The 15,474-nt window shown below is 33.5% G+C and overlaps 1 protein-coding gene across 1 annotated transcript in view; it reads left to right on the plus strand.

The window, feature by feature from the left end:
- LMBRD1 (LMBR1 domain containing 1) overlaps positions 1–15,474 on the plus strand; it is a 123,744-nt gene that overhangs the window by 97,863 nt on the left and 10,407 nt on the right. Inside the window, exons 11-14 of the mRNA XM_003271088.3 lie at positions 60–162; positions 738–842; positions 2,413–2,562; positions 3,952–4,030. Coding sequence (XP_003271136.1) covers positions 60–162; positions 738–842; positions 2,413–2,562; positions 3,952–4,030 — 437 coding nt within the window. The remainder of the gene's footprint in view (positions 1–59; positions 163–737; positions 843–2,412; positions 2,563–3,951; positions 4,031–15,474) is intronic.

The raw sequence follows: 15,474 nt of genomic DNA on the forward strand, positions 1-15,474 counted from the left end.
CTAAATTTGCTGAAAATTTGATAGTATAACATAAATTTCATTCTTTATAATTTTTTTAGCTTAGATAAAGCTCTTCATTCAGCTGGAATAGATTCTGGTTTCATAATTTTTGGAGCTAACCTGAGTAATCCACTGAATATGCTTTTGCCTCTACTACAAACAGTAAGTAAAATATCAATCATTTTATACTGTAGCAGCTACAGTATAAAATGCTAGAGTCTAGCAAACATTCTGACATCCTGTTGCACATAAAATTATTATGCTAAAAACCTATGAATAGTTTGACATATGCTTATATTATTTTCTAGTTTTACTTTTTATTTGCCTGTAATTTATACATTGACATGTTGCTTTAAATATTATATTGATATATTCCTGGACTTTTAAGTTATACATAATTTGACTTGGGATATATTATATAACATGAGGTGACCCTCTCCAAATTATTTTTGGTATTAATATATAATCAAGTCTTTTATCTCATAGATAAATGCAATTTTAGTTTAATTTGCTTTAGTATTTTTCTTAGGATAATGGTATTAAAAATTTTGGTAATAGTTTGGTATTTGTTTGTTTTTTGAGGATTTTTTTTTTAAACACAGTAGCCTAATCTAAATCAAGGTTGATATTGTAAACATTTGCCAAATGGGAATAATGAAGTTTTTAGTTTATTTTATGTGACTGTTAGGAGTGCTTATAGTTTATATGTTAAATTTAATTTCATCTTTTTTTTTCAGGTTTTCCCTCTTGATTATATTCTTATAACAATTATTATTATGTACTTTATTTTTACTTCAATGGCAGGAATTCGAAATATTGGCATATGGTTCTTTTGGATTAGAGTAAGTATATATTACAGTATTATTTTTTTCTCATCATTTTGTGTGTAATGTCCATTATTACAAATTATCTTAGATTTAGAATATAGTAGCTGTGTCTTTATACCACAAGTGAGAGAAATACTAGCCTTTTCACTTAATGTTGACATAAAAGTACTTTTTATCTAGAGCAGTGGTTCTCAAACGGGGGTGATTTTGCCCCTCTGGAAACATTTGACAATATCTAGAGATATTTTTAGTTGTTATAATTGGGGAATGCTACTGGCATGTAGTGGGCAGGGGCCAGAGATTCTATTAAAAATCCTGTAGTGCATAGGGCAGACTTATCTAGCCTAAAATGTCAATAGTTCCATGGTTGAGAAACCCTGGTCCTAAAGTTATATTATTTCTTAGTAGAAACACATTCGAATATAATAGATACACTGAAGCTCAAAGATAGCCCTCCCTATTAGTAAAGATTACCATATCATTGGTTATTTTCTTCAAATGCTTATTTTGAGATAAATTAACAATTTTAAAATGAAACTGTATCAGGTAGACACTACTTCCAGCTGTGGGTAAAAGAGAACTCAGTTAAATAGTGGCTTGAACTAATGAAAGATTTCTTGCTATGGAAAAAAAGAATATAGTATTGCTTCAGTAGCTCAAAAAGTCAGATCCAATATCTCTGTAATTCTTTGAGTATCTCTGTCATGATTGTATTATGGCTGCTGCCGTTCCTTTTATCCTGTTCATATTCTGTGAAGAAAAAGGTAGTTAGGAGAAAGGGGTATACAATTATATCAATAAAACAAGACTTTTACAGAAATGCCTAACAGACTTCTGCTTTCCTTTTCGTGTTTGATATTTTATCACATGGCCACTACTGGCTGTGAAGGAACCTGGGAAATGTAAATTTATGAATGATCTTATTGTCATCCCATCTAGAATTGGAGTCTGTACTACAATAGTATAATTGTAGTATACTACAATCTACTAATAAAACAGGGAGGTGATACCTAAGTTGCTAAAATAAAAGTATTTGCTATGCTATTGAAATGAAGCAAGTTACCTGGTTCCTTATATTTCAGTTACCATATGTTTTCATTTCCCTTTAGTATAGATAAATGTGAAAAGCTCTTTAGTAAGATTATCAGAGTTTTTCATAAATTAATTTTTATAGCAAAGTATAAGGATGTCGCGAGTATTTCATAGAAATAGATGTTTATAAACATGACATTGTCTATTCTTATGCTGTATTATAAAAATTATATAACAACCATAGTATGTTACTGATACTTATAGTTTAAATTCATACTTCTAATCTTTAGATAGAACTAGAAGTAGTTCACAGTTAGCTCCATGAACTTCTAACAGATGCTGTTACACAATAAGTTTAGAAGATTTCTCTGGAAATAGACCATGTGAATAATCTTAAAATTATTTGGGATGATTAAGAACTTTTAGTATTTACTTTGGAAGAAAAATAATGGTTGATTGAACTGTGTAAATCATTTCCCATAACACAAGAACAGGATTTAATGCTTTACAAATGAAATATATTGCTGAAATTTTGTCACTCTTTTCTTTCCAGTTATATAAAATCAGAAGAGGTAGAACCAGGCCCCAAGCACTCCTTTTTCTCTGCATGATACTTCTGCTTATTGTCCTTCACACTAGCTACATGATTTATAGTCTTGCTCCCCAATATGTTATGTATGGAAGCCAAAATTACTTAATAGAGGTAGGTGAAATATTTAAAACTTGATTATTTTGACAGTTTAAAGATAGTGATATTTAAAATCAAATTTTAATTGTGATGGTTAGCATAAGCTATTAGCTCATCAGATTAAATTTAATATTGCTAAAACTGTTTTTTTATTTCTATTTTTAGCATATTTATATTTGTTTCATACTGTTGTTTTTCTGAAACACACAGAATTTCATTACAGTAGTTCCTTAAATAGGTCCTATGGTGCTCTGAGCTTTACCTTAGTACTTTATTGAAACTCATAATACTTCCTCTAAAATAACATTTTAACTAATTTTAATGACTCCCAAAGAACGTTTTGGTGAGCACAGCATGTCCGTTCATTGGTACTATGAATCCCCTAGAAGAGGCTTTATAAACATTTTATATGTAGATAACTATACATTCTTTTAACATGATGGATATCCTCATATACTGATTTATTGATGTTGTCCATCTCTCAAAAGCCAACTGTGGCTTTTAGTTTTAATAGAACAGTAAGTTTGGATTTTCTGACGTTTCAAAATATTCTGACCATATCTGATTCAAACTTTGTTTAGTTTTTTTCCTTTTTTTAAAATACCTTTTGCTCTACTTCTTAACTGTTCAAACCATATATTTATGTTTCAGGGCCTGATCAAGCATTGCTTTAGTGGAGTCTTTCATGATTAAATCAGTGTGCCCAGATCGTTTCTTTTTTATCCTGTTCTTCCTTCATTCTTTCTTCACTTTAACATGCAATTAGAAAGAAAAATCTAACAAACATATCAACCCTCAATCAGTACCATCCATAATATTGGTGAGTGTTAAAAGGCTGTTTGATTGAAAAATATTTAGTTATAATGTAGGTGAAACAGATAAAGCACAGATCATGATGGAGGTACATGAATGACCTGAGTTTGGGAAACACCATGCTGGAAAACCACCTGAACCATATTTCTCACTTCTTATACCTTTTTATTGTCTTCTTGACTCATACCCTTCACCTGCCTCACTAGGTCATGCTTATTAAACATCCTCCTGTGAAGGAATGAAGGAAGATTGTGCTTTTGCTTGGACAAAAGATATTCTTTGCATGTTCCACAGTCTGAAAATAGCATTCCTTTCAGGTGCTATACTTTGTACTAAAAATGGAATTTGTTTGTTCTGGGAAGAAGCCCTGTTGTTCAACACAGGACCTAAAGGATTATTGCAAAAAGCCTTAATGTTTAATTTGCCGTAGTTATTTTTCTTCTAAGAGCAATGTTGCATAAAATTTACATTTTGGAATGTTAGATAGATGTAGTTAGTATACAGAGTGTACAGTTCATAGTGATTACTTTTTAAATCCAAATGTATTTATTAATGTGGTTTTTATATTTTAGCTATATTTTTATCTTTCAGACTAATGTGACTTCTGATAATCATAAAGGCAACTCAACCCTTTCTGTGCCAAAGAGATGTGATGCAGATGCTCCTGAAGGTAAAAGCAGCTTGTTTTAGAACTTACAACTTTGTAGGAAAAGAATTTCCTGGCATTTTGCTGTGTTAATCATTTGATGCATTTGTTTTACTACGTGGTAAGAAGGAAACATTTAGCAAGTAGAGGTTGGTAAATCTCTTCAGTAGAATTTCTTGTTGATGAAAGGATTTGCATTAGAGAAAGAACCATTAAAATTACTTAGGAAGTAATTTTTTATTTATTTATCACATTTACTAGTGTAATAAGAAATCACTCTTTTTTTTTTTTTTTGAGGAGTCTTGCTCTTTCACCCAGGCTGGAGTGCAGAGTGCAGTGGCGCGATCTCGGCTCACTGCAGGCTCCGCCCCATGGGGTTCACGCCATTCTCCTGCCTCAGCCTCCCGTGTAGCTGGGACTACAGGCACCCGCCACCTCTCCTGGCTAATTTTTTGTATTTTTAATAGAGACGGGGTTTCACCGTGTTAGCCAGGATGGTCTCGATCTCCTGACCTCGTGATCCGCCTGCCTTGGCCTCCCAAAGTGCTGGGATTACAGGCGTGAGCCACCGCACCCAGCCAAGAAATCACTCTTAAGTGATTTTTTTCCTTAAAAAGATAAAGGAATTTGGTGGAATCTACAGTTCTTAGTACCAAGACCAAAAGTACTTATGACCTAGAACAATTTTTAATTCATCCATGTCTGGTTATTTAATTTAATAATAATAGTGTTAGTTATAGTAGCAGTTAACTTTAAAAACATACAGTTGTTTTCAAGGCACTGTGTTAATATTATATGTGTACACTGACAAAAATTGTGTGCTCTTAACCTCTGTGTATTTTTAGAGTATCTTTTTTTTTTTTTTCTATGTGAGTCGTTTAGGTGATTTTTTTTCTTTGAATGTTATAGTATTCATTTCTGATTAAGGATTCCTGATTTATTCTTTCAAAATTTGTAAAAGTGTTTTCGAATCTTGCCTTCAACATGCTTTTTTTTATGGTAAAGTAATGTGTCAAATATAGTGTATTTCTGCATGAATCATTCATGAATACCATTATGAAAAACACAAATTCTGAGTTTTTTATAGCAGGGTCAACTATGTAATGTAATAGAGTATTAGGAACAAGTATAGGGTACAGGGATAGGCCAGAGGAAGACGCAATTAACTCTGCCTGGTGGGGATCACTGTGGAGTAGTAGTCAAAAAAGAAACGTTTCAGAAAAGAGATAGCAGAGTTACATTTTAGGGTTATCTGGTATGCACATCAAGGGAAGGCTGTTCTAGGCAAAAGAATAAAGTGTGCAAACAATTACCTTAAATGGCACAGGCGTGTGTTCAAGAGAGTTTGAAACACTGGTTTTGTTTAGGGGTTGGAGGGAGGAAGGCAGAGTCATGAGTCAGATCATAAAAGGTTTTAGAAAGTGACTAAAGAAGTAATGAAGTGTTTCAAGTAAGAAAGTAGAAGTTATGATCTGATTTATTTTCAGTAAGTTAATTATAGCAGTTATCTAGATAATGGATTTGAGAAATTGAGACCAGAGTATGGAAATCACTTAGGGGAGGGAGAGCTATCTAAAATAATCCAAGAGAGTTGAAAGCCTAAACTAAACAGTGGTCATGAGGGTGTGAAATAAAGAAATTTAAGGAGTAAATTGGAAGAATTTCTGATTGGTTGTAGAGCAATGGTGAGAGAAACAGGAGATTCTAGAATGACACTGTAGTTACTGAGTACTTTGATTAATTTTGGTGTTACCAGCTGAGATAAAAAATATACTTGGAAGCCGAGGCAGGCGGATCACCTTAGGTCAGGAGTTTGAGACCGGCCTGGCCAACATGGCGAAACTCTGTCTCTACTAAAAATACAAAAACTAGTTGAATGTGGTGGTGCACCCCTGTAATCCCAGCTACTTGGGAGGCTGAGGCAGGAGAATCACTTGAACCTGGGAGGTGGAAGTTGCAGTGAGCCGAGATCATGCCACTGCCCTCTGACCCAGGCGACAGGGCAAGACCCTGTCTCAGAAAAAAAAAAAAAGTACTAAGATTAGAAAAATAGTAAAAAAAATGATTAGTTGACTTGAGATGTCTCAAAAATGTTCAGGTGGAGGTCTCATAAGCAGTTGGGTATCAAGTTAGCCCTCCATATTCATGGTTTCCAGATCCACGGATTCAACCAACTTTGGGTCAGAAAGAATTTGGGAAAAATAAAATAAAAGATAACAAAGCAACAATTTTAAAAAAACACAAAAAACAATACAAGTATAACAACTATTTACATAGCATTTACATTGTATTAGGTGTTATAAGTAATCTAGAGATAATTTAAAAGATGTGGGATGATGTGTATAAGTACATCATTTTATGTAAGGGACTTGAGCATTCGTGGATTTTGGTTTCCAACAGAGTCCTGGAACCAATCCCTCAGGGGTGCATATGAGTTCCTGTATATGTGAGAAACTCAGAGGGTAGAGAGTGAGAAGAGAAGGGACACTGGAACCCAGGATAATCATTATTTAAAGGCAAGCTGATAAGGAAGGTACAGAGAAGAAGGCTGAAAAAAGAGAAAAAAATTAATGTTAGAGATAAAAATTAATTCCATGAAGAAGATGTGCAGGGTCAAGAACTTTTTTTTTTTCTTTTAGTTAGGAGAGACTTCAGGGATAATGGGATGGAACTACTGGAGCAGGAAAGATTGAAGAAAGATGTCAGAAAGGATGAATGATGGACCAATATCATCCAATTCTGGGGGATATGGTATTAAGAATATCCAGGACAGAATGCTTTAGATAGAATGAGGGATATTTCCTTCTGTACATTGTAAAGAAGGAAGCAAGGATATGGCCTCAGATAGGAACAAGTTACTATCTGAGGGTAGGCAAGAAGTGGCATATCTGTATAATTGTCTCAACTGGCTATAAAGGGTGAGCTCAGGACATGTACTGAGAATTAAGCAGGCTGTGGGGTAGACAGCTGATGAAAGTAGCAAAAGCTTTTGATAGCCTATGAAGGGGATTAAGAGAGAGTCTAACTGAAGGTAAGTTAATGATAGGTAAATATGTCAAGGGACAGAGGTGAAATTATCAAGTTTATATTTTTATTGAACAAGTCTACACAACTTGTATAATTTTTCTCCATCAGTTCTTAGGTTGTTTAGGGGAAGGAATGGATTGAAGAACTGAAGGAAAATTGGGGATTTAAGGATGGAAAGCAAAGGACAAGTTGAAGGTTAGAAAATAAACAGTGACCACAGAGTCCAGGATTTGTAGGGAAATAAGGGAAGAGACTAAAACTGAGAGAAAGGATTAAAATCAAGAGATGAGATAGATAAACATCTGATGGGGATAGCTTTATTTTGCCTGAAGAAATAATAGTAAAATGTTGTTAGTATAAATAAATACAACAGAATTTTCCAGTTCTACTTAATGATGTTAGTTCAAGATTTTTTACTTTGAAATGTATACGTACATCACAAGTAGGGTTGATAGTTGAAGTGCTTTGAGTTGCCATATTTAGCTGGATGAAAACAGATTGAAAAATTAGTGTTTAATTGGTTTGTAATTTGTTTTTAAACAAGGAGTCAATGATCTTGAAGATCTAAAATAGATTCTGTAGTTCAAATTGTTCCAGTAGTATTGAAACATTAGCTGTAAAACAAAAACAAATTGTAGTTTCAAAATTATGTTGAACTGATAACGGGGCCTTTAAAATGCCCCGATATTACTGGACTGAGTGAATTTTTTATATTGTAGGTCAATAAGATTTAATCAAATAATACACTTGACTATAACTTTTTTATGAATCACATTCAGTATTTTTCTTTTTCAGTCTAATCTAATTTATAGTAGTTAAAAATGATTCCCTTTGAACTACTGAATATTTTTTCTTAAACATTTTAGTTGACTCATTCTTTGAAATGTTATTTTGCAGTACAAAAACATACCCTTTAGTTTTATGGGTTTATCTTTCCCAACTTTGTTTTGTTCTATAGCACATCTCTAAATGTTAAATTTGCCAGTACATACTTAGAAGAGGATGGTAGAGATAGTATAACTAAATTTGGGGTGGCAGGGTAGTTTTTTAAGTGAATAGTAATGATAAAGATAAGTAGATTAGGACATTGGATTAGACACATAAGGGTAGGGATGGGGTTGCATCCCTACTCTTAGGGCGAGGGATGGTGAGGGACTTATGTAGCAGTATACACTATTCTTTACAACGTATTTAGTGACAACATTTGACTAGAGTAAATGATACTATAATAAATAACTCATAAGGCATTTGATGGCAGCTTTGCAATGTGTCTGTTGCAAGTAACAGAATTTTAGAGAATGATTTTTAGATTTAAAAACAAAAATTTTAATTATCAGTGTTATAAAATTCTGAGAAAAGTTAATCTCCCTGGAGAGATACTAAAGCAGCAATTTCCAAAAATCCATGTGTTGCTGTCTTATCAATATTAAATATATTTTAGACTTTTAAAATTAATATTTTGTTTATATATGAGGCGATCTGACATTTTTTCAACAGAAAATATTGCTGGAATCCTAGTTGTGTTTAAAATGATTAGGTTTCAAATGAGAGTCATTTGTCTAAAAATGATTTAAGTACTTTGTGTTTAAAATAATCTGTTAAAGAATAGAATAATTTAGCAGTAATCCTATAAAGCATGCCTATCTTACTATTTTTATGAAGTTCTCTTAAAATGACAATATTACTTAATTCATCCTGACAGGTAATGCATAGTTTATGTTCAAAGTGAGTCAACTGAGCAAATTAGGAATCAAGTTTTAAATTTTACATGCTGTTACTCCAAGGGGACCTTTACATGTAGACAATTTGTGTGTAAATGTGAATACAATATGTAAAACAAATAATTATTTAAAAGACCATGTACATTTGGAAACTATAAATATTTGAGTCAAAATAGGAAGATGAAAGACCAGTGTACCTTAATGGACAAAAATAGAAGACATTGTCAGTACTGGGTTTGATTTTGGGAAAGAGAAAGTATCAGAGAAAACACGTGTACAGTACTTACCTTCAAAAAGCATGTAGTCTAATGGACTTGGATAGGAAAATAAATAATTACAATAAGAGAAAAAATAAATGGCAAGCTGTAATGAAATTAAAATCAAAATGCTGTGGTAAAGCAAAAGGAGATGGTGATTTATTCTGCCCTGGGGGGCAGTATAACCTTTCTGTGGACCCAAAAGAGTAAGTTAAATCTAAATGAATAAATAGAAAATAACATGTGGATATTTCAAGCAGAGAAAAAAACCTGCATTAACCAGGCATAAGGACATAAATATATTTGGTATGTTATAATAGCAATGAATGGTGGCAACACCATTGAATATTTGGAGACTACAGTTAGGGGTGAAGCAAGATAATATGTTTCCAAATGATCATTTATAAAAATTCATTAACCTAAATTTTTATTTCTGCTGCCCTGCTTAATTATTTTACCTTTGTTATTGTAAACTTATGTTGTCTTATTTGGACATTAAAGTGACTAGAAATGGAATGATCTCTATAAATCAAAGTTGATTTTTGTGGTTTTATTCAGATTAAGTATATTTGCTTACTATATATATGTAGAGAGAGACCGAGAGAGAGAGAGCGCGCCTTAAAAAATAATCACAGGACCAATAGGGTTAGGATTTAGCTTTAGGATACCATGTTACTAGGGCAGATGATTAAGACAACTCAGCAAATGCTAAAATGGAAACCTATGTGTTAAACCAAACTACATGAATTATAAACAAATGAGCAGACAAAATTAAAAGCTAAAGCAGGCTTATAATTATATAAATAGGAAGTACAAAGGGGGAAAATGAGAATTATTGTAAATAATAATGTAAGAAAGAATAAGTAAAATGTGTATTGATATCTTACATTAAAAAGTAATTGAACTTTAAGTTCTGGAGTAAAAAAGGCCATCATCAAGAGATGATTCAAAGTACAGTCTCTATAAATAAAACTTGTTTACCAAGCTGTCTTTTTTTTTTTTTTTTTTTGAGACGGAGTCTCGCACTGTTGCCCAGGCTGGAGTGCAGTGGCGTGATCTTGGCTCACTGCAACCTTCACCTCCCGGGTTCATGCCATTCTTCTGCCTCAGCCTCCTGAGTAGCTGGGACTACAGGTGCCCGCCACCACGCCCAGCTAATTTTTTGTATTTTTAGTAGAGACAGGGTTTCACCGTGTTAGTCAGGATGGTCTCCATCTCCTGACCTCATGATCTGCCTGCCTCAGGCTTCCAACGTGCCCGGCCCAAGCTTTCTTTCTTTAGGTAACAAGTGAGCACATTGACTTATGTTCACAGAATCTCAAGTACCTATCCTTCTGAAACCATTTGTCTAAGATATTATGTAAGTCAAAGAATCCCCTCATTTTTTGTATGAGAGTCATAGATATGGGAATAAGGGCCATAAAGAGCCACATAAGTTGTAAACAGTTTTAAAAACATGAACTAGAATGTTAAAGAAAAAGAACTTTAGAAAGATCATTTAGCTAGTTTAATCATTTTTGCAGATGGAGAAACTAGGGCACCAAGAGATAAAAAGAGAGAGGCCGTTGCTGCTTTTTAAATATAATGGAAATGGTTGTTTGAAGCAATAAAGGAATGAAAGTTATAGACAATATGAAGAAAAAACAAAGGTCGAAAGGCTAAACCTGGGTTATTGGAGGAGACATAAGAGTTTGGGAGAGGAAAGATAAAAAGCATACTGTGGCATTATAATATGCAATAAAGTATCATGTTTAGAGATCAATAGTGTTGATGCTTTGAAGAGAAATTTAGCACCTAGCAAGTCTTAAATTGTTAGGAAATCCAGTTTTAGTAGGATTGTATGGACTGAAGTAGAGAATTAAGAAATTTTTAACTGAGGAGAATCCCTTAATGTGGTTTTGGTTTGGGATTTTTTTCTTAAATTTTTGTAGATACATACTAGGTATATATATTTATGGGGTACACAAGATATTTTGATACTGGCGTGCAATAAATAATAATCACACCAGGGCAAATGTGGTATCCATTACCTCAAGCATTAATCCTTTAATTGTATTACATAACTAAAAAAGTATAAATGGATTGATTTGGGATTTTTTACCACATATTTAAAATCTAACCTTTAAAAATCCCACATACTGAATGCCACATGAACTAAAAGCATGAATTTATTACCAACAATTGTTGGTAAATCTAATATTTCATATGGAATCTTACTGAACAGCATTCAGGAGATTTCTTGTTGGCTAATTCCTCCTGAGTCTTTCTGCAAAGTAATTGTATTCTTTATTCCATCTTTCTATTGTTTACATATACGTATTGAGGGAGAACATAGAGTTTAGTTTTGAGCATTTTTGTTTGAGTCGTTCATTAAACATCAAGTGGAGATCTTGAGTGACAATTAAGTTGTATCTGGAGTTCTGGAGAAAAAATTTATACTGGATTACTCAGGAATAGATGGGAAGTAAAGTTGTGAGACTGGATGAGAGCTCACCAAGAGAATGAGTATAAATAGACTTGCAAAAATCTGTGTTAGAATTATCAACACAGATTATGACCCAGCCAACTGAAGGAAAGGAATAAGATCAGCTCAAAATATTGGCAGAGGACAAGAACTAGTTTAAAAAAAAAATGAATGAATGAATGAAACCCTTGCAGTACATTATATGCTAATACTATTCTGCTATATAAGGGGCTTGAGTATCCATGGATTTCGGTGTCTTAGGGTGGGAATGGGAGGGTGATTCCCGGAACCAACCCCCGTGGATATTGAGGGACTATTGTAAATTTACAATAGTAAATTTACCAGCCTTCCCTCTGGTTATTTTTCAGATTTACCTGTCTACTCCAGCACATCATTGCAGAGTACCAGATTTAATTTTAACAATTCATAATAAAGTCTAAAACATTTTTAAAGCTGATCAATAAATTTTAAAAGCTTTTTAATCCCATAAAATGGGGGGAGTTGGCGCCAATATAATATTACTATGATAAACAATTCTGGGGCAGGAATATTTCCATGCCTCTATGCTAAATAATACTTAGAACAAGCAAACATAGTTGTATGCTTGCTTTAGGAAATTCTCACTCATGATGGTGAAACAACTAAAATAGCTTATTTGTCAAGACTGATTTCCCAAAAAGACTTGCTTCAGGACTTCTCATTTCATCATCCTTACCAATCCAAAACTATTTTGTCGGTTCTAACCAGGTCCTCACCTTGAAAAATGTTGATTAAAGTGGTCCAGCCCACCCAACCCTAAAACCTTATAAATATCCTTCTCTGTCTTTCCTCTTCTTGTTCTTCCTCACTGAAGTTAGTCTGCTAAACTTAGCTTTGCTAGATCAATGAGGTTTTTTAGTGTTGTTTGGAGAGTTGACAGTATATAAGCTAGTTATGCTGAATAATATAAGGGGAATAAATCAAGAATTCAGAATCTTACATTTCTTATTTTTTAACTATCTGCTAGTTTATCTGTATGGACATGCATGTCTGACCAAGCTATGAAACCTCTATTCTTAGATTGAACTTCTTTCCTTCTCGCCTCCATTTATTTTTCTCATCTACCCCCACCCCAAGTCATGGGGTAGGGAGAGTTGTCCTATTCCTTTTAGTTTACCCTGATAGAAGTCTTGAAACCAGATTCATATTTTATCTCATTTTAGTAACTAGTATCCAAATCCCACCACGTTTACGTAAGAAATAGCAAAACAAAAGGAACCAACTGGGTATTTATCTACCAATGAAGATACTTTAAATAGCAATACATACAAGGTAATGATATAACTTTGTATGTTTTGACATAGAAAAGTAAACACCGTGATGGTAGGTGAAAGTGTATGTATTACCTCATTTTTAAATGCTTTCGTGCAGAAACAAAATCTAAAAGTCTGTGTGCCTCAGGAAAAGTAGATAATCACCTTATTTTTTTAAAATAAATATCTTGTATTACCTCTGCAGTTAAAAGTATTACACATTTTTAAGGATGAAACAATGAGAGACACAATGATGACATACATCTGCCAAGTAGATGCTGATTTTAGAGAAGACTTTTTTCCCAGTTTGTTGAAAAGTATGAGTTAGTAGGTAGTTACTGAAGGTAACAGAAGGTAGTTACTGAAGGTAGATACTGAAACTTTTAAAAAATTAAATTCTTAAAGTCTTGGTACCATCTTTTCCCAGAATATGGAATATATCTTTCTACTTGAACTTCTGAGATTCCTAAAGCAATACTGTTTAAACACTTACATTGTCACTAACAATGGATTTAAGCGAAAAAAAAAAAAAATCTCTGCCCTTCAAACTTTGGCCTGTGAGCTAAATAAATATATACAAATACATAAAGAATGTGTTTTGCCAGAGAGGCTTACTTTTGTTTAAAACTGATGATATTGAAAGAATTACTACACTAGTTGATACCTGATGTTGGATTTATCCAATTAAAGTTAAAATGTTCATGTTAAGAACAGCCAATTTTAACAGGCTAAAATGAAGCTGGTCAAGCAATTTCACTGAAACTAAGTCTTAAAGGGTGAAATAAAAAGTGACACTGATGCTTTGTGATGGCAGTCTCCTAATACCTTCGTTAATATCTTCTGTGGTGCTGTGAGCCTAATGGTAGTCCCTAAATATAATGCGAAATGAAATGGTGCTAGATTGTTCCTGTCTTAATTTAAAAAGCAGGTTTGAATATGGACTATCTACTTCACACTTCCTACCCCATATTAAGCTTTAGCTTTCTGAAAGTATGTAACTTTCTAAGAAGATAACCTCTTCAGGAGAATGTAGGTCATCTGGTTCTTTAGACGGAAGAACATGGGGCAGACACCTTTAAAAAAACTATGTGGTCCTTTTGTTATATGGTCCGAAAATTTGGTAGTGAGGATGAGAAAGTTAAGGATAGTTAGATTTAGCTTATAAGATTAATATAAGTCATCAACTCTACTAGAATTTTGATAATTTTGATAGCTTTATTTAGAAAGTTACCCTCTTTATTTGTGGAATACAATATTAAGTAATGACTGTGTTGCATTTCAGTCACCTTTCCAATATATTGACATATCTTCTTTAGTAATACTGAGAACCACAATCCTGTGAGTCATGAAATTCTAAGATAAATTTATAAATGTCTTAATTTCCAGTATTACATAGGTCATTTAATTTTACTCATCTATTATTATTGTGCTTTCTCATTTAACATATATTTATTGATGTCTGCTATGTGCTAGGTACTATTCTAGGTGCTAGGGATACAGCAGTGAACAAAACACTCTAGTATCCCTGTCCCCATGGAGCTTACTTAATATAAGGAGACAGACAAATAAATATGTCTGGTGACAAGTATGATGGAGAAAAATAAAGTGCCAAAGGAGATTAACTGGTGTTCAGAAGGAGGAATGGTTTGAAATTTTAGGTACAGGAGAAAGGGAATTCTTACTGGGAAGGTGACATGACTTTAAAGAAGTGAGGAGTAAACACAGTATCTGGAGAGGAGTATTCTAGATAGTGTTAACAGCAAGTACACAGCAGGATATGCTTGAGGAGGTAGAGGAATAGCAAGCAGATAATTTTAAGGACATCAGCTTTTACTTTCAAATGAAAAGTATCTGGAAGATTGTGAACAGAGGAATGGCATGATGTGACTTATGTTCTCACAGGATCACTCTGACTACTGTGTTGCATATAGACCAAGGCTTGGAAACTTTTTTCTGTAAATAGCCAGATAGTAAATATTTCAGGCTTTGTGGGTCATGCAGTAGTCTATGATAACCACTCAGCTCTTCCATTGCAGCATGAAAACTGCCATAGACATTACTTAAGGGATGGCTGTGGCTATGTTTCAATAAAACTTACAAATGATAGGCTTGATTTGCCCTGTGTGCCATAGTTTGCCTACCTGTGATACAGACCATAATGAGCCAAGGGTAAAAGCAGGTTGACAGGCGGCTTTTGCAATAATCCAAGGGAGAGCTTATGGTGGTAGTGGCAGTGGCAAAAAGTGGTCAGGATCTGGATATATTTTGAAGGTAGAGCCAATAGTATTTGCTTGATAGTTTGAGAGAGACAGAGAAGGGAGTCAGTGGTGATGCCCATTTTTTAAGAGTTTTAATTAGAAAGTATTTGTTTAATATTTCACATTATAATTTTGATAATATCTATAATAATTATCTTTAAAATTTATGTGTACCTAATAAGGTTATACATTTCTTTTTTCCTCTGGGCCTGTTTGACTTTGTTTTGTTCTGGATATTCCTTCATAGAGAACTAATAGTGTAACCTAATAAGTTCTGAGCACCGCAGCTGGTTATTGAACATTATCTCATTAGGTTTCCCTTATGGATGAAAGCATGTGTGTAGCTGTGATGCAGTATGTAGGTTAGGGTGTTACCTCAAGGTCAAGGAAGAAAAAATAAAGATGCTAACCTGTTAGCTCTGTATAGGAAACTCTAAATGAGAATTATT

Source organism: Nomascus leucogenys, chromosome 3 (assembly GCF_006542625.1).
Source record: "Nomascus leucogenys isolate Asia chromosome 3, Asia_NLE_v1, whole genome shotgun sequence".
NCBI lineage: Eukaryota > Metazoa > Chordata > Mammalia > Primates > Hylobatidae > Nomascus > Nomascus leucogenys.